Raw genomic sequence first — 23629 nt, forward strand, 5'->3', positions numbered from 1 at the left:
AAATAATTCCATTGTTGGATTATTTTGATATCTGTCTTGGTCCGCTCCGGTGTGTGTCTGTTGGTATCAGGACCCTCTTCTAGGGCCTTCTTGAAACCTTTGGGCAGGTAATTCTCTGTTGTTGGCTCCTCCACAAGTCAAACTGGGATTATATCCACTAACAGTACTCTAGCTACACAAAGCATGCAAAAACTCTTATCTTATTCTCAATGGGAAAGAACTCCTAAACGTGTAAACACACAGAAGACTAACACACTGCATAAAGTGGACAGCGATAATTCCAATTGCCACTCAAACCTACAACTTACCCTCCAAACATTGAGTGGGCCAGCAGAACCACCTACAGCACAGCAAACAAGGGCACTAAAGCCATGCCTCATACAAGATACGTATCCTTCAAAGAAATTCAGTGAAACTGGTTTCCCATTCATTCACTTCAATCGTAGCACCAATATCCACCTTCAGCCAGGGAGAGTGGGAACTTTTAATATTTTAAGGGCTAGAATGGAGCATTGGTTTTGTTGGCCTCTAATTCCATACAGATAAGACACAGATAATAGGAAGGGGGTTTCTGGGGGAAATGAATAATCTTACTATTCAGAAAAGTGCATATTTCAGAAGGGAATACTTCACACTGAATGAGGCATGCACAGTCTGTGTTTGTAGCCAAGACACTTGACTAGGAAAGAAGCGGGAGACAGTATGCTTGGATTTATGAAAGTGTATGCAAATGTTACCAACAAGGTACACACCTCAATTTTCAACTTACTGATGCCCATCTTCCTGCTTCTATAAAAGCGTCTGCCAATAAGGGGATCAGAGTGAAAATTTTACATGGCATCAGGGTATGGTGGGAACATCTAAATAAAACTACCAGTGAGTGATAAATGTGACAGCACCATCTCTCACAACTCCATACCAAGGACAAGGACTAATAAAACAAGCATTGCTAAAGCATTGCCTTTGAAAATACTGGTTTTGCCAATAGTTTTTAGTAGTGCTGGGCTGCATGTGTAAAGAATCATTTTTTTAAAGCCTTTGTTACACCCACCACATCATTTTGCAGGTACGCATCACCGCTCATGCCTGTAAGAAGACGCAAAAGCTTTTTTTTGTTTCTTTTTTAACTTACTGATTCGAGTTGGCTCGATAAATAAAAAGGAAAAAACGTGCAAAAGAGTTTTTTATTAAAAGTATGTAAAGTGAAGCAATATGGGGAAGCTTAAATGGGAGGCTGACATCAACACAGGCACAGTGGGTGGAAGCTATAGGGGGTGAGAGAGGGTGAAAGCAACAGGGGGCGCAGGAGGGAGGAAGTAACAGGGAGCAGCAACATGGAGAGCATAACTGAGGGAGAGAAGCAAAAGAGCAAGAGAGCAACAGAGCTGTGGGGGGAAATCACATTGGCAAGAAAGCAACATGAGGTGCAGTGCATAACAGAGTGGGGCAGGGGAAAAGCACGCTGGCAAGAGAGCAACCCAGAGCACGGGGAAGAGAAACACAATAGAGAGACAACTGAAAAACACATGCACTATAATGGAGTGCTTAAGACAACAAAAAAAATATGTTCCCTAAAAGTGAGCAGTGGAAGGAGAAGTGCAGTCACAAAGCTCCAGGGATGGGACCAACACGATGGTCAAGGCAAACCATTGAATACGAAGGCAAATTAAAGTGGCAGTATAGTTAAGCAATGGACAGACTGCAAGCCGGGATTTAACCCATAGATCTTTTTTCCAGCCCTAGAGCGACGAGCAGGGGTTACATCATACCCGTCAGCTCGAAAAAGAGCTCTGCTCCCTGAGTATTTAAACTCTGATTTTTGGAACTTGTCAATTTGGAACCAGGCGTGAAATAATATATGCTGTATATGTGAAAATAGCCTTGAGGAAGCCCCGGCGCAAATCGCCAATAGGGGGCGAAACACGTGTCGGCTGTCCATGTTTTATCATCAAACAATAAAGATGTCGCACTGCAATCTAAAGGAGTTCTGGTCTTGTATGACAACCTTAAAGAACGGATTTTAATCCAAACAAGTACTTGTTGATTTCTTTTGGAGTACACACTCTTCTTTTCTCAAACAGACTGCAAGCCCCTCTATGTTCTTGGTAAAACCATAATATGCCTTGTGCAACCAGCTGTAGTGGGGTGTGATAATGTGCAGCAGGACTCTTGTTGTCCTCGACGGACTCCTTACAATGTTAAGCAAATCACTTAGGAGGTACTTGGGCGATTCTGAATGTCGTCAATATAGTCTATGGTGTATTGCGTTCAGTTAACGGTTGCATGGGAAGAACAATGGCATGTATTAGAGCTCTGTGTGTGGTGTGGTCATTTGCATGCTCCAGAGCTGGGGTGGAAGCGGCAACTGCGGAAGAGTAGGGGATACATGCCACGAATAAACAAGACTGCGCTCCCTGAGTTTGCAGAGGTCTAGCAAACTGTTTTTTGGGGCACACGTGGTACGCATGAACAATCTACGGTTGGGGTATGTGGAGTCAAAGCGCATCTCTAGCTCCTGCAAGGCCCTTGAAGAAGGTGAAGGCCCTCTAGAGGAGCACAGACCGAAAGCCCGGCAGAGCCCTACTGGTTAGGCTGAAAAAAGAGGTACTGTGCCACAGCTTAACACAGAGCCATCGACCATACAAAGCAAAAAGTTAAAAGGCAGCGAAAACCAGGTGCGAAGTGCTAAATACCGCGACAGCCTGGTGCGGGAAATCGCTGAAGGAATCGACAACCAGGTAGGATGTACAAAATTGAGAGCAGTGACGAACATGTGCAAGAGACAAAACCTTTACTCACCGCCAAGAAGGATGGTGTCATACGACAGCAGCCTGGGCGCGATGACCAAGATGTAAGCACACAGCTAATGCTTACAGAAGGAACAGGTCTAAGTGAGCAGCAACCGTCATCAAGACAGCATATACTCTCAACGCCAGGAAGTCCCAACACAAGTTACGTGTGGATAGAAACATTTGCTGACTTCATAGATGCTGTAGAAGATGAAAAAAGATCGCTGTAGAAGATGAAAAAAGATCAACTACTTACAGAACCTTGCAGGTGATGGAATGAAAGAAGTGAATACCACAAGCTAATGAAGAATTGCACCGTTAAATAAAAAAAAAATTAAAAACAAAAACACACACTCATTGGAAGCCAAGTTAAATCCAACTGAATCTAGACTACGAAAGCTACATTTTCAACCAGGCAAGACAACTACCTGGTGAAACGTTGGCCGAGTTTGTCGAAAGACTCGATATCCTCATCAAGCACTGCATGTTCAGTGAATTCATTGAAGAAGAAGCCATGTGTCTAAGAGTCATCGATGGTTGCCGCACTGATTCATTCAGGAGATGCATGCTGAGGAAGACACTCAGTCTAGAAAAGGAACTCATGTCTTCAAGAGCTGAGGAACATGCAGATCGAAGGGTTGCTGATATGGAAGCTGGAACAGCCCAGAATGAATCCGCATTGACCATGAAAAGTAAGCAGAAACACGAAGTGGAGGCCCATAAGACAAGGTCTCAGAGTATTTAAAAAAAAAAAAAAGTGTTTTGAATGCGGATTCGGAAGGTAAATCTCTTGCCATTGGACAGATATGTAAAGGCTGTGGGAAGGAAACCCATTTCATCGGTCTGCAACAAGAAGAGAAAATGGGCACCAGAAAGTTTCAGAAATATTTGAGACACACCATAAGGCCAAACCGCAACATCAACTGAGGCAAGTAGAGACTAAACAAAGTAACAAAGTAGATAGTCATCAAATTCATCTTCCATAGGCTCTTCAACGTCATCATCAAGCGACATCGAAGAAGTTGGACGTGCAATAGTGATGTCGACCGCAGAAAGGCATGACCCTGTAGGACTGGCTGCTTGAAAAGGAGAACATAAGTCAAAGAGAGATCGCCAAGTAAAGTTACCAAACTCATTTGGTAATTGTCCTAATATCACACTAAAGGTGAATGGCTGCCCTATATCTTTTATCATAGACAGTGATGCATTGATCAATACCATGCTGGCAGAAAAATACAAACATTTTCTTCAGTACCACAGATAATGCCATCGAAAACAAAGGTTTACAAATGGACTGCTTCTACGCCATTACAAAGACAAGGATCATTCGTAGCAACGATGAGGCACAAGAAAATGGCAGGAAAAGCACCAATTCATGACCTCCAAGGTACGTCGTCAAGTGCATGTTTACTCAGTTTCAGCATTGCTGCCGACATGGGACTGATCTCAATCAATTACAACCTCAATGCACAGTCTGAAATAGTAAGTCATTCGTTTGTTGTTTCATGGACTAGGGAAACTTAAGACAATCAAGGTGCAACTTCACATTAATGATGACATTTGTCCTGTTGCACAGTGATACTATCTGATTGCTTTTCATTTACAGAGGGCAGTTGAGAAAGAACTAGAGGCATTATTAAAGCATGACATCATGGGTTTTGCCCATAGTGGTAGTGTCAAAAATGACAGTGGAGGTGAAGTGGGCATTTGCATTGATATGTGCTAGGCAAACAAAGCAATAGAGAGAGAGAGAGACCTTGTCCACACATATAGTGCCAAAGTCTTCTCCCATCTTGATTTGACCAAAGCATACCATCAACTTGAGTTGGAAGAGAACTGTAGGTCTATTACTACTTTTCCAACCCATGTTGGTTTGTTCAGATATAAAAGACTCAGCTTTGGTGTGTTGTCGGCTGCAGAAATCTTTCGGGAGGTCATTCGCTAAATAATTCAACTTGTCACATATGCTTTTAACTACAGTGATGATATACTAGTGTTTGGGGCCACACTAAAGGAGTATGACAAAGCTCTTACACAAGTATGCGGTTGAATCGTATATGCAGTTCTCAATGCAAAATAGTGCACGTTTCACAAAACCAAACTCACACTAGATGATATCATTGCAACGCAATCAGGGAGAAAACATACTTGACCTCTCACAATGATGACAGTGCAGCTCCTTCAACTTGTTCGACTCGATCTGTAAGATTGATGCAAGCATCTCTGCGACTCATTGAGAAACTCTAATGTATATATGTTGTCCGTAATTTTCAATTTACAAAGGGGGAGATTTAGTGTTCTGTAATCAAGTGCAGCAGGACCCTTGTGGTCCTCGAAAGACTCCTTACAATGTTACATAATCACTTAGGAGGTACTTGGGTGTGGTCAAAGTCTATGACGTATTGTGTTCAGTTAACGGTAGCATGCCCAAGAATAAAGATGTGCGTTACAGAGGTCCATATGGCCATTGGCATGACGCAACACCAGGCAGCTGTGCTGCCTCGTAGGCTTGACCTAAATAGGCTGAAAGTTTTCAAACCATTAAAAAGATCTTGTTATCTTTGACAGCACAGTTAAGAAAAGCACTGCTTAAGCGAGCAAACAAATGTACATGCTATGGTGTTTTAGTGTCAAATAGGATAGAAGGAGGGTTCTGGCCATAACCTGCCCCACATAAAGTGAAAGGTCATGAAGTTGCGTGCTAGAGTGGCATGAAAACAATACTTCCGCTCCTCCCAATTAGACAGAAACTAATCTTAAGCATTACCGCACCCACCACATTACATTAAAATTTAATTCTGATTATATCTATGCCAAAAGTAACCTAAGCAACTGTTTCTACCCGTAGGGCGGAGATGCTTACACTTGAATTCACGGCTGACATCTCACTTTCAAACGCAAATACTAGCTCAAATATTTTACACCCAAACACTCTGTCACTAACTTATGGGAGCCATGAACAATGAGATAATATAATATTATGAGGGAATACTTGATGAAAATGTGATCACCGGTCATCATCACATAACCAGGAAGAATACTTTGTACACTGATGCATTTACAACGTTTACTTGAAAGGCTTGCATGTAATGAAACATGCGTCAATCGCACATATTACGCCCTACAGCAGACACACTGATGCACAGCACAATGCAAGAGTAACTGTGGCACAAAGCTACCCCCCTCCGGGGTATACCAGTGTTTTAATGGGATTAAAAGATGGAAAAATCTATCAAAGTGGCACAGGCAGAGGAGAGAGATTAGGAACCCTTCACAAGAGGCTTGGCATATGCAGTTAAGGACATGGTCTAAAAAAAATGTGAACTAAAATCCTTGGCCTGACACATCACAACACCTCACCAGTACATGGGTGCCTATGAATCCTATATTCAAGTAGCCAAACATATTAGGCAATAACAAAAGCACAGACCTTAACAAGTCAGACCTATTGAGTTTGCCAGTAGTCGTTACCAGTGGTTTTGATTTCATGGCGGATAAATGAGTAACAACAATATTGTTACTAATCAGATTGAATATGTTCCAATTCTGAAAATATTAGATTGCGAATAAAATCTGAACGTACGAGACTGGGAACTTAATATTACAAAAGGTCTGCTTAAGACAGTGTCCTACTAAATGTTTCAGTCGCTCCTGTTTTCCTCTTTACATACCTTTGCCTTAATGATGCCCTTTTTACCCCAAATCTCACTTTCTGAAGCCGCTTCATCTGTTTATCACACAGTTCAGCTCCTTCTTCATCGTTATCAATCTCTTTAGCTGTATGTACTGTCTTGTCTATTCCATTTAAGCATCCTTTCCCTCAGACAAATACCCACGCCTCACCGATAAGCACTGTATATTATTCTTTATTTGCCATCGTCAGTATTTCGACAGCTGCCGTCTTTGACGAAGTTCACCATGGAATCATGATTAATAGGTAAATGACCATTGCCTATGTGAACTCTGTGGAGAGGCCAAAAGATTGGATGAGCATGTATTTTCTGATCACCGGTAGGACTCAGTGAGGGGCACTGTGAGTAACCTGCACCGACTTTAGGCTCAACTTGAGAGCTCTCAATCGCGCCCTGTCAAAAATGTGTACGCACAGATCGCAGTATGCATAGTACAAGACTTATGTGTTGCACGAACAAAAAAACTACAGAAACATGAGTGAAAAGGAAATAATCATAGGGACCACGGACAGCTTTACAATGCAGTTTTTACGCTCATTTCTGAAAAAAGATATCTGTGTGGAATTTTAAAAACTTTACACTGTCGTTTAGAATTCTTCCCATTTCGAAACTTAAAGCAACTCAAGTTCATCTTTGGATTTGGTGAACCACCTAACCACATTATTGCCTGTGCCTCTTAGTCAGTGTTTTTTTTTTATGACAAGGACAGGACAAGGACAATAACAGAAGACTCTGGGAGGGACCCGTTTCAATTTCAGTTTTTAATAACTAACAGCCAGTGCCGAGCACTGGGAAGACCCGCTATAGTTGGGGTCCTGGAGTAGACTTGCATGTTTTTTTCAGCTAAAGGAACCAAGCAGAAGGCGCCTATAAGCCCTGTTAATACAAAGAAATGTGAAACCACATGTCCCAGCATGCAAATCGATGCTGCCTGCAATAGCCACATTCATGATTCGAAATCAGATGCAGGAAACTGTAATCGGCACAAAACAAATTATTCGTCTCTAATACAAAAAGCGTTATCCATTAGCAAAGCTATCGCTTCGAGATCAACTACCACGCCCAAAACCCCGCAGTTGTGAAGGAGACTGTCATTGATTAAGCCAATATGCATATTTTATCCTTCCCAGCTGTCCTCCTGTCGTAACACTGAACCAATGCAGGCAAGGAGACGAACAAGGTTGTCCCTTTTTGTTGTCCTACAAACCTCCGGCTGAAGAGTTAACCGATAATGGAAGTATGCCCTATGCTTGTCCCATAACGGCATCCTTGGCTACACAAGGCAGTTGAGTTCCCGGACAGTCAAATATGCTCTATTTTAACAAACTCCAAAGCTGTCACTCACCGGAGAAGCCGCAACCGTTCCAGCGCCGACCGACCCAGGGGGATCATGGCAGGTCTTGGCGTGATACTGAAGGAGGCTGAGCCGCCGACCCTTCCTCCCTTCTTTGCTGATGACAGGCGCCAGTTCGATTTCGCGATTCAAGCACGCAGACTAAACACCGGCAACAATTACACAACCAGACCTCACCCTATCCGCACTCCTCATTGGACAATCTTTCTGAGCTCTTCTTGTGATTGGACAAGCTTCCAGTATGCAGCTACAGAAATGTGTTCGTACAGAGATAAGGCGACTGGTGGAGAAAAAGCATGGAACTAGACAGAGGACCTAATGTAGACGAATGTTTGTTTCTCCTAGAGGACGCGCTCCTATCCTTTTGACTTCTGTGGACCACTATCAGGTCAATACTGGAACTCAAAACAATACACAAATATATAGACACAAGTATACGTCAAACAAATACAAACTTTATGAATTAAAAAAATACACAGCACAAATTGAAATTTTGAATGATTTTTATTGGAAGGTTGTAACTTCTCAAATGTAGCTTTATTTCTAAAAAAAATTAAATAATATGCTGGACTTTGGCAAATCGACCAGCGCCATATTTTCGACTTTAATGGCTCAGGGCAGCGCAGCATTGTCCCATTATTGGCAACACACCCCCACTCCCCACACAGAGTATGCCTGCATAAATAAATAAATACACAACACAACTTTTGTTTGGGAAAAATATTGCTGCAGGTTTATTCCATTCAAAGGTATGCAAATATGGTGGGTTATTTTATGGGCGATCCAAGGGCAGGCAGCTGTAACCAGGATCGGATTGGGATTAAAAATCCACCTGGGCAAGCTAAAAAATAGTGGCCCACATTGGCATAATGCTTTTGCGCAAAACACTGCTTCTGCGAAATTTTATTTAAAAGAAAAAGGGGGGTGTTTTAAAAAAAATGCACGGATTAGTTTACACTGGTGAAACACATGAAAACAAGTGAGGCAACTTCTGCTCAGGCACCTGCCCCCGCTCAGTATGCACACATTACTTTACCACCCCAGCGAGAGAAAGGGAGTGACACCTCTGCCGTTGATAAAAGGGATGTAATGGACGCCCATCTACCTCCAGAAAGGCCACTCAGGCACTTACTGTCCATTATCTGAACAAAGCAGAAACCATCCAAATCGGCCCCCAGGCAGCCCAAGAACGCAGTCCATTTGTGTAACGCTCATTGCGATTGTGCTCCACGTTACTGCTTATCATTTAAGTGTATTTGTATAGCGATTCGAAGCGCTCGCCACTGCTGGGCATTAATTAACATTTTTTGAAGCGTATTGTTTGTGGGACTTAATTTGCCTACCTGCCGCCTAGCGCGTAGCGCTTTTCCACTGCTGCCTTGAACCATTGTATTGTAGCGCTTGTTTGGCATTATAGCCCCTCGACCCTCGCAGCATTTGTTTGTTGCCATTTTGTCGAAGCTTCTTGCTGGCCCCTCCCAGACCCTCCCTCCACCTCGCTCCCGCCTCCCAGCTGACCCTCCCACCCACAGAGACTAGGAGCTGCCCTCGCCCTTGTGCAAGCTGTGATCGTCCTGCCTTCTTCAAGAACGGTTGCTCCCTTCACCTCCTCTCTGCTGGTACAGTGCTCATTGCGATTGTGCCAATCATTTCAGTGTATTTGTGTAACGCTCATTGCGATTGTGCTCCACGTTACTGCTTATCATTTAAGTGTATTTGTATAGCGCTTCGAAGCGCTCGCCACTGCTGGGCATTAATTAACATTTTTTGAAGCGTATTGTTTGTGGGACTTAATTTGCCTACCTGCCGCCTAGCGCGTAGCGCTTTTCCACTGCTGCCTTGAACCATTGTATTGTAGCGCTTGTTTGGCATTATAGCCCCTCGACCCTCGCAGCATTTGTTTGTTGCCATTTGTCGAAGCTTCTTGCTGGCCCCTCCCAGACCCTCCCTCCACCTCGCTCCCGCCTCCCAGCTGACCCTCCCACGCTCCGCCCCCTCAACTATCCATTTTAATGACTGATGCTCCAACGCGCAGCGTCCACGCGCTGCGGCCGCGCCGAAGGTGCGCCAAAGGTAAGCCCGTCTACGCCCGTCCGTGCCAAGACCACGCCCAGCGCCAGAGCCCCTGGTCCTCGTAATGCCCACCCCTCCCGCATTACTTACGATGCCACCACCCTCCTAGCCCTTAACCCCTGCCATTCCCCCAACTGCGTCCGAGCCGCTCCTGGCCACACTCATGGACCCTTTTCCGGCAACTCCTGCAAGTTCGACGGCACCAAGAACAACTCCTCATCTACGAACACACAACAGATATCCGACCCCAACCACCTACATTGCATCCTGCTCAACACCCGCTCGGTCCACAGGCACGCCATCGACCTCTGGAATCTACTAGACACCATCTCTCCGGACGTCGCCTTCCTAACAGAAACATGGATGAACGCCTCATCAGCCCCAGACATCACCATTGCCATCCCGGAAGGCTATAAGATCATTCGCAAGGACCGTACCGGCCACACAGGAGGAGGCATCGCTATCGTCCATAAGAAATCCATCCGCATGTCAACCAGCTCAGACGTCAATCTCGCCAACACTGAACACCTTCACTTCCAGATCCACATCGACCCCAAGACCACACTCAGAGGCACCCTCCTTTACAGGCCACCAGGACCCCACGCACAATTTAGTGAAGACATCACGGACTTCATCACTCCACACGCGCTCCCCTCCGAGGATTACATCCTTTTGGGAGACCTCAACTTTCACCTTGAAAAGAACAACGACCGCAACACCACCACCCTGTTGGACAACCTCGCCAACCTCGGACTTAAACAACTTGTCACTACCCCCACCCACATCGCAGGTCACACACTCGACCCTATCTTCACCTCCAGCAAACATGTCTCCTTCAGCCACACCACAGCTCTCCTTTGGACTGACCACAGCTGCGTTCACTTTACCTACAACAAGCCCACATCCAACAACCACCCCCAACCCTCTCTGCAAAGAAACTGGAAAAAAATCACCATCGACCAGATCTCCTCATCGCTTCTTCAAAACCCCCCAAAACACTCCTCAAACCCCGACCAAGCAGCCACCAACCTCACCCAATGGTTATCCAACAGCGCCGACATCCTAGCACCACTGAAAAAACGACAAATCAAACTAGGCAGCAAGAAGGCCTCCTGGTTCAACGATGATCTTAAGAAATCCAAGAAACTCTGTCGCTCCCTTGAGAAGGCCTGGAAAAAAGACCCAACCACCAGCACCAAGGACGCCTTCAAAAACGCCACCCGCATACACCACCAACTGATCCGAAATGCCAAGAAAGCCGCCTTCAAGGACCGACTAGATAACAACGCCCACAACAGCAAGGAATTATTCAACATCATCAAGGAATTTACCAACCCCTCAGCCAACTCCAACGACATCACCCCCTCTCAAGCCCTCTGCGACTCCCGAGCCTCATTCTTCCACAACAAAATTGTAGACATCCACAACAGCTTCGACAACCGACCCGATGACCAACCCACCCAACCCCCTGCAGGACCCCCACCGCCCCTGAACATCCTCAATGACTGGAAGCCAATCTCCACTGAGGACACCATCCGTCTGATGAACTCTATCCACTCAGGATCCCCCACAGACCCATGCCCTCACCACATCTTTAACAAAGCAGACTCCATTATAGCACCGCACCTCCGAGACGTCATCAACTGCTCCCTCAACTCCGCAGCCTTCCCGGAAAGCTGGAAACATGCCGAACTCAGCGCCCTCCTGAAGAAACCCACAGCTGACCCCACCGAACTCAAAAACTACAGCCCTATCTCACTCCTTCCATTCCTGGCCAAAGTCATCGAGAAAGCGGTCAACAACCAGCTCGCCGCATTCCTCGAAACCAACAAGTCCCTCGACTCCTCACAATCCGGCTTCCGAGCCAAGCACAGCAATGAAACCGCCCTCATCGCAGCAACAGACGACATTCGAACTCTACTGGACAATGGAGACACAGTCGCCCTCATCCTCCTCGACCCCTCCGCAGCCTTCGACATGGTCTGTCATAGCACCCTTTTACAACGCCTCAGAAACGTCGGAATCCAAGGAAAAGCACTGGAATGGATCACCTCGTTCCTCACTGGAAGAACCCAGAGAGTCCGCCTTCCACCATTCAAGTCAGAGGCCACTGAAGTCATCTGCGGCGTACCACAAGGATCTTCACTCAGCCCCACCCTCTTCAACGTATACATGAGCCCCCTCGCGGTTATCGCATGCCAACACAACCTCAACATCATCTCCTACGCCGACGACACTCAACTGATCCTCTCACTCACCAAAGACCCAAACACTGCCAAAACCAACCTGCATGAAGGAATGAAAGAAGTAGCCGAATGGATGAAGCACAGCCGTCTGAAACTGAACTCAGACAAAACAGAGGTCCTCATCCTAGGCACCTCCCCCTCCGCCTGGGATGACTCTTGGTGGCCTGAGGCCCTCGGAAAAGCACCCATCCCGACGGACCACGCACGGAACCTGGGCGTCATCCTGGATTCCTCACTCTCGATGAACAGGCAAGTCAACGCAGTTTCTTCATCTTGCTTCAACATTCTTCGCATGCTCAAAAAAACATTTAGCTGGATCCCCACCGAAACTAGAAAAACGGTCACCCACGCTCTGGTCACGAGCCGACTGGACTACGGAAACACCCTTTACGCCGGGACCACCGCAAAACTCCAGAAAAAACTCCAACGCATCCAGAACGCTTCAGCCAGGCTGGTATTAGACATCCCGCGTAAAGAACACATCTCTGGTCACCTGAAAAACCTCCACTGGCTCCCCGTCAATAAGAGGATTACCTTCCGGCTCCTAACCCACGCACACAAAGCACTCTACGAAATCGGACCCGAATGCCTCAACACACAACTGTCCTTCTACACCCCCTCCCGCCAGCTACGATCCTCCAACCAAGCCCTTGCCACTGTACCTCGCATCAACAAAACCACCATGGGAGGTAGATCCTTCTCCTACCTGGCAGCTAAAACCTGGAACTCACTTCCCCCTCACCTTCGCCTTACTCAGAACCACCTAGCATTCAGAAAGCAACTTAAAACGTGGATATTTGACAAGTAATTCCCCACCCTTCTGCAAGCGCCTTGAGACCCTCTGGGTATGTAGCGCGCTATATAAATTTATTGACTTGACTTGACTTGACAGCTGGAATTTGGATACCGGCCCCTCGGGCATTACCCGAGTGCCTGCGTTAACAATCCGACGCTGGCTGTAACCAACCTATGCTGCCCTGCCCATCTGTTGAGCCAAGCACCGTGGAAAACCCAATCAGCGCTACTCTTATGGGGGTGATCCCCTTACTGGATCACATGACACATTGGTCCCTTATTACTGATGCCCCTTTCAGGGCGGAGGGTAGCAATGCAAGCCCCGGTTGTTCAGGCCCACAAACGCCTGAAGGACTAACAGGGTGCCGACGCAATTGTTTTAGGACCCTCCCATGAGGCTCCCGGGATTTGGCTCTGTCACCCCTATTGTGCCCACGCAGAAGTTCCCTTCTGTACCCATCTGCTTTCAGATCGCCCTGTAACTCCACCAAAGCTCTGGAGGCATCCCCTGTCGCCTAAAGAGCCCCCTACCAAAACAGTTCCTTTCTCATTGCAACCTGCAATTTCCCGGGCCTCATTCATGTCCAGTAGGAACAGATCCAAGCCTACCTGTGTCAAGTGTACCCCAACTTTGTCAAAATACCCTTTGGTATTCGCCCGGCATAGCCCATGCCTGATGAATCCAAAGCCCCTTGTTCTGAAAACTTGCACATGGAGCGGTTTATCCTTGTCTGGGAATGTACCAGCGCCTCGCATGACCTGCAAGGATGTGATGGCCTCCCAGGAGGGAGCTCTACTCTTAACCATCGCTATATTACCCTTCAAGCTGATGTGGCTCCCACCTCCTGCAACCTGTAGTTGCAATCCTTCTCGCATTTCGTGCTCCCTAACATCTGTTTCCCCAATACATGGAACAACAGCACACTTGCTTAGAAGGCCGCTTCCACAACCAGCCTATGCATTCTGGCTAAGCGGACGGGGCATTCACTGAAGCAACCCATAACCTGCCCTGGGAGCAGAGTGCCCCTACTTTGTTGAAGTTGACCAGATATGTGCACAGACCTTTGTGATTAATAAACCCTGGCGAACAAGACTGTTCACATAGCGCACACTACTGCAGTCACAGCAACCATTTGGAGTGACAACTTACGCCACCTACCAGGCTTGCTTAACTAAAGCTCGATCACAGATACACACATACCTACTAACCAGCTGTGACCCATGATGCTCAACCCAGCTAATGACCTAGTACTTTGTTATTCCTGGAATCATTGCCCTCCACAAGATCAAGCCGCACATGAGCATATGGCCTTCACCTACTGGGCCGAGGTGCAGTGTGTGCTCTGGAATTATCAGCGAAGGTGCTCCAAACACATTTCAAGTCGCTAGTGGAGAAGTGTGGCTCACTGGTTAGAGGAGGCAGACCTGGAAGCAGAGGTCAGCCCGGGACCAGGGTTCAATTCCCGGTTCGGTGGGGTCTTGAGTCCTAAAATGTCCATGGGCTCGACAATTCTCGCTCTGGTGCCTACTCGACTCACGGGTTCACACTCTGCGACTCTGGGCAATAGCTTGCTTAATCTCCACAACGGCCCCTCGTGGCGGGATGCCTGGCTTTCACCTTGCGGACACCCTGCTGGGGTTATCTCACAGGGGAATACCAGGACGGGTTCCCTAAGCAAGCGCTTAGAAACCGGTCGGTGATTTGCGCTATATAAATTCCTGTACATTTACATTTACATTTAATGGAGCCACGGCACACATTCCAGCCTAACCAACTGACGCATGCCACCTGGCCAAGTTGCCGCTGCGAGATTTTGATCTTAACACCACGCTCTTGCGGTTACCGGTGCACATCGTCTTTCGGTCTTGTCCCTACTCTATTTATGCAGATTCCTGCAATGTACCCTTCTGCCCCTGTATGGGCAGGAAAATACCTGTAACATTGCAAATCCCACTGCACTCACATTTTTGGGCAGTCCGGTGGGGGAGAGGGATCCTTAGAATCGGTTCTGCTACATTGCCTGGCCTCCTAGCCTGCAAGCCTGCAAGCACCCTCGTCTGACAGCAGACTGTCTGCTGTGTAGCCCCTGCAATGTCCGCACCCTGGCGCGAGACGTCCCATTCTGTACCTCCACCAACAGACTACCTTCAGTGAGGGTGGAGTGAACGGATGTATGTTGTGCCTCTGACCATAAGTGTAGCATCGAACCCCTGGTCAAATAAGAGTGGCACTCCAACTACTTAAACCTACACCTTGACCATGGGTGGGGTCTAGCTCTCCCCAAACTTCTGCTGGTTTAATCCACGGTCAAGCCTCCTGCTCATTTCAATTTAGTAATTCATGGCACTGACAATCACCAGGGTCAAATACAGGGCTGCGTAAATGCGGCCTAGGGTGATCTTAACCCTTTCGATGCTGATGACGAGCTGGGCTCGTCATGGTGCACAGTGGTCGTGTGCTGATGACGAGCCCAGCTCGTCATAAAACAATGAAATAGAACAATCTCCAGCACAGGAGGGGAATTGCCTTAGCAGCGAAGGTGTTAAACAATTGGCGTGGTGTGGATGGGTGCTAACATTGCCTGGCTGAAGCGCAATCTTTTTGACACTCACTCCTGACAAGATGTGCCAATGCAGGTAGAAACAAGTGTTATCCAGTCCGTCTTAATTCCTGTCCCAGTTATCTGAGTAAGTTAGTGAAAGATGCATGTTTGAACTGGTAGCTGATACTGTTACTTATGCCTACCAATGCTCTGCTCACAGCAGCCCACTAGACAATGGCTTCCATCGAAAGGCGGTGCCAACAGACCTCCAAGTACTTAAGGCGGTACCTCTGTGTAGGTGTCTAATCTAACAGACACCCCTTGCATCGGGTACCTCCTCTGGCTGTAAGCCGCTCAGTGCTACTGATGCCTTGGCCCTTCCTGACCCACAGTCAGCTCACCCTGATACAATCCGCTTGTGACTGGGACTCAACAGTGTGGCGAAAGCACAAGACATCCTAGCTTGACCTTAGCTCTTCACCTAGGTCCCACACAAGAGCCCTCCACAAACCTTGTGGTCTAAAACATTCGCCCTGTGGGGCGGTTTTGGATGGACTGTAAACATCTCCTAGGCATTCTCTACCAATGTTGTAGATGGAGTTTCTGGTTGGCCAGGGTATGCACCTAAGCCTGGCTGAACCCACCTCTCTAGTCAGGAGAAGGGTGAACACACTTAGGCTGACACCAGCCCACCCCCTAGGTGACTAGACAGAGACTTTGGCTTATCCCAGAGGCAGTGTAAATGTAATGTGCCAACCGCACTCCCACAGTGGCACACTACAGAAGAGCCTCCATACCAGGTTGTTTTAACTTTTTCTTCGTATCGTCCATATAAGAGAGACTTAGTTCCATCTGCTTCTATTACCCTTTGCCACCAAACCTCATCATGACATCACTGGGATTACATAACTAACTAGGTCAATCGGACCACCCTCCTACAGCTCAGTTAGCACAACCCCGTAGCTGCTGGTAGGAACTGTACTTAGCATAACTCAGCACAGAGTAAATGTAAAATTGTACTTTCCCACTATTGGGATGGTAACCGACAAGCAAAAAAGACAGAACCTGGTCATGAGATCCCAGTTTCCTAGAGTAAAACAATAATTATCCTGCACCATTAACAAATGTGCCACATGTATCCATGCCCTATCCACCTGTTGCTACAGTGGGCAGCCACCCCACTGGGGGTAGTGGTCTGTCCAGTTCTCCACCGAATTCCCAGCTATAGAGGCTTCAGATAATCTCAGGTGTAAGAAAAGTCTTTCTAACATAGCCAACCAATGGTTTATACGTTAGTGACTGGCCCTCCTTATGGTACGACCAAACCTAGGCTGAAGCAATGGGAGCATGAGGCCTTAAGCAACGGGTGTCTTTGTGTACTGGAAACATTAATTAACCACGCAAAGAACCATGGACATCCCCTCAAATGCGAGTCACCAGATCGTCAAAGAAATATTGATGGATTTGAGAGATAGGCGCCATCTAAACCACAGAATTAAAAATTGGCGAGAATAGTTCTTTGAAATAAAAGCATTGATTAAATCGCTCATCAAAGTCGAAGGACATATCAAACCGCTTTGGTCTACCTTGCTGAAAAGGATGGAGCAATGCCCATTTTTGGTATTAGTGAATGAAGACATTATTCATTCATGTGCAGCCAAAGTGAGAAACACTGCCCCCAGTGGCCTTCCCACTTTATGGCACCCTGGCAGCACAAATTGGTTTAACGCACCAATAATCAAACCCAAACTGATATACTGTTTTGCCAAACCCAGGGCACCCTGTCCGGTTACCTCCAAGTCACAAGCAACGCAACGCCAACTGAAAAACACAAGTTCAGACCTAGAGCTGTTCACGGCTGCACATACATAGAGACGCCCAATTTTGCACGAAACTAGACTCAGCAAAAGCTCCGCTATATACAGCAAGGCAGTTCCAAGGTGTGAGGAGGACAGAGACAGTGCCGAAGCAGACCAGAAGGAGAGGAGAACAATACGGACCCTTTAGCCGACGGGAAGCAGGTTGCAGTCTAGTCTCTCGGAGAACGGTTGTCGCAGCAGGTCCGATGTCAGCGGAAGGGGAGGAGGATTAAGCGGACCACGGAAGGACGGAAAAGAAGAAGCCGGTGGACGAAAGAGGAGAAGAAAGAAGACAGACAGCGACACGCAACAAGGAGGACGAGATGAGGCAAGACGGCGAGGAGGGGAGACGAATCCTGCAAAGAGTGGCTTTAACTGCGACCAAACCTGGTGTGCTGCGAGAGGGAGAAGACGCCCCGGGTCCTGACACCGCGGTCCAGGATACGGACCGCGGATCAAGGCAAGTACAGCTAAGGGGAGCCTTTTGGTGTGGTTGGTGGGGTAGTAGGGGAAGATAAGCCACACAGGTGTGAGCCACATAAAAAGAACCCCTCACATCTTTACTTCCCACTGTAGGAATCCTGGTGACGGTAGCACAAAAAAATAAAAGCACCACAAACTCATTAATGACCCCAGTCTATTTATGTTTCTTTTCCCTCCCACCTACCGGAAGAGAACATTAAACAAGCATTTGCAATGCAAAAGGTCTCGCATTAGGAAAGTGTGAGCTATTGGTATTTCTAAATGACATTTTTTTTAATATGTGTTGGCTTTGAAAATACATAAATTAATAGCATTGTTATTCACAAAGCCAATAGCTAACACTTTCCTAATGCAAGTCCTATTGGCTATGGCAATGCTTATTGGTAGCAAGCAAGGACAGTGCTGTTGTGGTGCTGAGTGATGAAGTGGTTGGGCTGAGTGGTGTTGTGGTGTATTAGAGTGATGTGGTGGTGTATTAGGGTGATGTGGTGGTGTATTAGAGTGATGTGGTGGTGTCTTAGAGTGATGTGGTGGTGTATTACGGTGATGTGGTGGTGTATTAGAGTGATGTGGTGGTGTCTTAGAGTGATGTGGTGGTGTCCCTGAGTGATGTGGTGGTGTTCCTGAGTGATTTGGTGGTGTTCCTGAGTGTTCAGTTCAGTTCTTTTATTTATTTCGAAGGTTAAAAACCATCATAAAAATACATAGTAATACATGATCACATAAAACCATACTGAACATCATGACATTTTTAAAAAGAGCGACAAGTTAAAAAGGGGTGTTTGTAGATAGTAGAAACAGAGTGCAAATATGACACAAGGCCCCATATGACTTTTTAGTTTCCACCCCTTTCCACCAACTTTATCAGCCCCTTGTGTTTCTTAGTTTGAAAGCAATTTTTAGGAAACTCATGATAGCAAACAAAGTACGCATTTCAGTGGCTCTTTGCAAAAACAATAAAGCAGATTTGGCATGGATAATGTTTGAGTCCTTTAAAATGTCCACCAAGAATCTTTGACGCGGTGTTTTATAAAAAGAACACAGTAGTACAAAATAAAGGGTGTCCTGCGGAGACCTATTGTCGCAGCCACAGGCACCCTTCTGCTCAATTGTTTGCGTAAACCCAGACGGATAAGCTAAAGTGTGGGGCAACAAATTGAGCCTAAAACGAGTCATTAAAAACCTCTCGTGTTGACTGTACATTAAAAAGAGATACGGTTCCATGCCCACTTCATTGCAAACAAGTGAATGAGCAACTACCGAGGGATTAGTAGAGTCAAGCTCCCTCCTCCTACCATCATATTTTTCCAGTAGTTGCTTTTGTACAGAGTGTCTGGAATATATGTCCACCGTAGAGGGGTCCAGAAATAGCCTTTGCTCGTCAATATCCCCCAATGTGTCTTTAACGTATTTCAGCCAGGGGATTTGGAGCCATCTCTCTTTCCGCAGGCAATCTTGGATGATCTGTCTGGACAGTTCCGCATTGGGGCTTGACCAAATTTTAAGCCAGGCCAGTATGGGTCTCAGTCTGTTCAGGTCGGATATGTATGGGGTACCCAACTCTTTGTGTGTTATCGCTGCTGGGATGCTCAACGGGAGCTTTAACAGTTTTTTTAAAGAATTTGTCTTCCTCTCTTTGTATTGGTGTGCATCCCTGAAACCCCACACTTCGGCTCCATAGATGGTCTTTGAGATGCTGACCCATCTATACAATGTCATCACCTGCTCTGGGGACCAGCGTCCCATTCGTCGGGCAAAGTTTAGTATAGCACCATTTGCTGAGACTAGTCTCCTAGCCCTCTCCTCTATCAGAGGGGCAAACTTGATCATTTCATCAAATAAAAGACCCAAGTACGGGAATGAGTTGACAGTGTCCAAGACATGATCCCCTAGTTTGAACACAAATTTCTTATGTTGTTTCTTCCCCACTACCGTGATGAAAGATTTTGTCAGGTTGACGGAGAGGTCCAAATTCCTCATGAAGTCAGAGAAACCCTTAATTAAGAGCTGCAGGCCAACTGCCGTTCGCGCTAGGAGGACCGCGTCATCAGCGTACAAAGGTACCGGCAGATGACGCGAGCCCACCTTAGGACAGTCAGTTCCCAGTGCTATCAGGGCACTCTCCAGGCCATTTATGTAGAGGGAGAACAGGAACGGCGCCAGGATACACCCCTGCCTCACCCCGCCAGAGCACGGGAAGGGATCGGTACTCACCCCCCCGCACTATAGCGGACCTTGGTAGTGGTGTTCCAGTGCAGCTCCCTCAGAATTTTAATAAGATCCGAGTCAATTCCCAGGTTAGACATGAGTAACCATAGTTTGGCTCTATTGACGTTATCGAAAGCAGCTGCTAAGTCCATGAACCCCATGTATATGGTCCCATCAGTCGTCTTGGTGTACTTAGCCGTGAGGAGGTATAGGTTGAGGCATTGGTCACTAGTTGACCTGCCTGTTCTGAACCCGTACTGGGTATCCACCAGGATGTTGTGGGTGTCAGTCCAATCTATCAGGCGGTTGAGGAGCGCCCTCCCGAGTACTTTGGCAGAAACATCAATCAACGAGATAGGTCTGAAACACTGCGGGCTGTCCCTACAGCCTTTCTTATATATAGGGACAATCACGCAGTGGACCATGATCTCGGCAGGCCCGATTTGATTGCTGCATTCAGTACTCTCGTTACCACTGGGGCCCATAACTCGGTGTTACTGAGGAATAAATCTGGTGGGGTACCATCCGGGCCTGGGGCTTTGTTTCGTGTCAGCCCTAGGATTGCTTTAAGGACTTCCTCCAAAGATAATTCTAGTTGTTCTGCCCTTGGCCCCCTCCATATTCCATCACCAATGTCTACCTCCTGTTGGTTATACAAGGATTTGAAGTGGGCGATCCATTGTTCTGGTAATATATTAGAGCTGATGACTGGGGAACTTGAGTCATGGAAGCATGGTCTGTTTATGATTTTCCAGAACTGTGCGTAGTCCTTGTTTTCACCAGCCTCCCTTGGGTCAGCCCAAACTTCTTTTTGAAGGGCCCTCTTTCTTATCTTTACCTGGGTTTTGTAGTTCTGTCTACAACGGGTAATTTCAGTCTTGTCCCTTGGGGTCTTTTTTAAACTCTGCTTTAGTTCTCTTAGAGCTCTAGAACAGTTTGAATCAAACTATCTTGGAGAGGATGACTGTTTTACGGGCTTCTTAGTTTTCAATAGTCCTTCCACAATTTTGGTTAAAGATTCAAAAGCCACTACCACTCCTCTGCCCTCTATTGTGAGAACTAAGCAGGTCTCTATATGGGCTTTCCCTTCGCCCACTAGTTTAACGTAAAACTCTTGCGGATTAATCAGTGACCACCTTATGCGTCTCCCTTGGTCTGTTGGTTGGATATGGGTTTCCTTGATCACCCCTGGGTTTTTTCTGATTACATCTTTACAATTAATTTCTATTGAAATTGGGTTGTGATCACTAAAGGGACTCCACTCTGTTCTAGTATTTAAAATCAGCTCTCTAGCGCAGGCAGAGATCGTTATATAATCTATTATGGACCCACCGCCTTTCCCTTTGAATGTGGGTGTTGGGGATTCCCCTACTTTAAGTGCAGCTAAATCCATGACATGAGTGAGCGCAAAATTATCTAATAGCTTCATCAGAGCTGTGCCCTCTTTATTGTGTGTAAAATGGGGACCCTTTTCTAGTGGGCAGGCTGACCAGTCGGCAGATAAAGGGAATAGCTTGGGGCATAGATGACAATTAAAGTCCCCCATCAACAAGACAGTTGGTTCTGGCCCCTTCGTCCTTTGATCCAGTTCCTCATTTAATCTGCTCTCCAGCTCTGCTAGTATGGGAAAATTCCCCTCCACCGGCCCAGAGTTATAAAAATTTAGAAACAGTAGACTCTCCCCATGGGCTTGTAGTGTGACTACTTGTATATTGTCTGACATCCAGTCTGGGTATGACCAGGTGCCATTCAGGTCTAAGTGGGGTAGTGTGGCTCACTGGTTAGAGGCGGCAGACCCGAGAGCAGAGGACGGCCCGGGACCAGGGTTCGATTCCCGGCGCGGCAGGTTTCTGGACCAGGGTCAGCGGACTCGATAATTCTCTCGCCTCGGTGCCCACTCTGATCAGCGATCACACTCGGCAACTCTGGGCATTAGCTTGCCTCATCTTCACTAACGGCCCCACCAGACCGCTGGGGATGCCTGGTCTCACCCTGGAGATACCCATTAAGGGACCATCTCTCAGGGAAGCCAGGAAGGGTTTCGCAGCGGTCGAAGCGCCTTGGGACCCTACGGGTAAGTAGTGCGCTATATAAATGCCAATACATACATACATAAATATACGTATATTACTAGGTCTCCTTTTGCTCTTCCAGAATTTGTCCCTTGGGCAGGTCTAAAGAAACACTTATAGTCCTCCAATTAACAAGGGTCCGAATCCCGTGCCCATGTTTCTTGGAGCGCTATAACATGAAAGCGCCTTATGAATTCGAACCACTCCTTACTTTTTAGTTTGGCTTCCAGCCCTGCAATATTCCAGGATAGGATGGTCAAACCATCCCTATTCTCTTTACCTCTTGCTATGTGAGTTTCATTTGTTCTAACCTCCCCCACTATTGGTGTATCTTTGATGTTTACATTTTTTTTCCCCTGGCTCAAGTGTGGATCTAGCCTCCCGGTTTGTGTATTCTCCTCACTCCCACGTTCACCCCCTATTTCTGAGCCCAAGCATCCACTAGTCGCTAGACTTGATACAGAATTATTTTCTGTTGGGATGAGTCAATCAATGTCCTCGAGTGATTGAATAGGGGCAAATCTATTTCTCCATTGTGAGTAGTCTCGTGGGGGAAAGGACTGGTCGGGGTGGCTTACTGGTCTTGGTCTATGTGTACGTTGTGGTCTCCCAAGAATCCACCCTCCCACATCACCCGCACGATTAATGTTCCGTCTCCTTGGGTAAAAATACCCAAGTGGGAGTGCACAAATTGTGCTGGTTTGATTCCTGTTAGCATTCTTCAGGATGTAATCAACCAGACTGGTATCCCTAAAATTTGCGACTATACAGTCCCCTCTTATGTCTTTATTTCTCCCCCCAATCCAGTTTACTCTTCTTACGTGTACTATCTCTCCTCTTTCCCCGTTATTTAAAGGTCTGTGGATATTCAACCACTTGGAGATTTTGGTGAGTAATTGATAATGTGATTCTCTCTCAGTGGGCCTGATTTCTGGTACCCCTGCAAAAACTATTACAAATGGGCTCGCCTCAGGGGGAAGATCTATATGTGGGGCGTGACTGTTAGTAGTATGGAAGGGATCGGAATCTGTATAACAATGATCGTAATTCCCATCCCTCTGGGGGCGGTCTTCCTGTCTCCATTGCATTAATGGGTGTAAAGGGGGTTTTTCAATATTTTTGATGTTCGCACTTTGAATGTGTCCCCCTCTAGATTTGTCATTAGAACCCCCTCTTTGATTTTGGACAGTTTTTGGGGCCTCATGTATCTGGGCAATTGCGTGTTGAGTGTGACTGACACAGTTGTTATTTTGCACTCTATTTTTGTTTGCATTATCATTAATGGCTACCTCAATTGTCTGAGTTGGATCAGTAGAAGTTTTTGCCAGTGTGTGCTCTAGTGCCTTAGATTGTTTAGAGAGCTTGCACATTATTTTGTCCACCTTGCTTATAATAGGCTTTAATTGTGCCGCAATAAAGGATTCTAGCTGTTTTTTGAGATCTGCGACTATTGTCTCAATCCACCCTGGTGGAATGGATTCTACTTGGGAGTTGTTTTCTACTATTATATACTCT

The 23629-nt window shown here is 46.6% G+C and overlaps 1 protein-coding gene across 1 annotated transcript in view; it reads right to left on the bottom strand.

Annotated features, from left to right (window-relative positions):
* The window catches only part of PITRM1 (pitrilysin metallopeptidase 1), a 354406-nt gene extending 346410 nt beyond the window's left edge, over positions 1-7996 (bottom strand). Inside the window, exon 1 of the mRNA XM_086941520.1 lies at positions 7827-7996. Coding sequence (XP_086797646.1) covers positions 7827-7873 — 47 coding nt within the window. The 5' untranslated portion in view covers positions 7874-7996. The remainder of the gene's footprint in view (positions 1-7826) is intronic.
* Positions 7997-23629: the final 15633 nt, after the last annotated feature.

This window comes from Lissotriton vulgaris, chromosome 10, assembly GCF_964263255.1.
Source record: "Lissotriton vulgaris chromosome 10, aLisVul1.2, whole genome shotgun sequence".
Taxonomy (NCBI): domain Eukaryota; kingdom Metazoa; phylum Chordata; class Amphibia; order Caudata; family Salamandridae; genus Lissotriton; species Lissotriton vulgaris.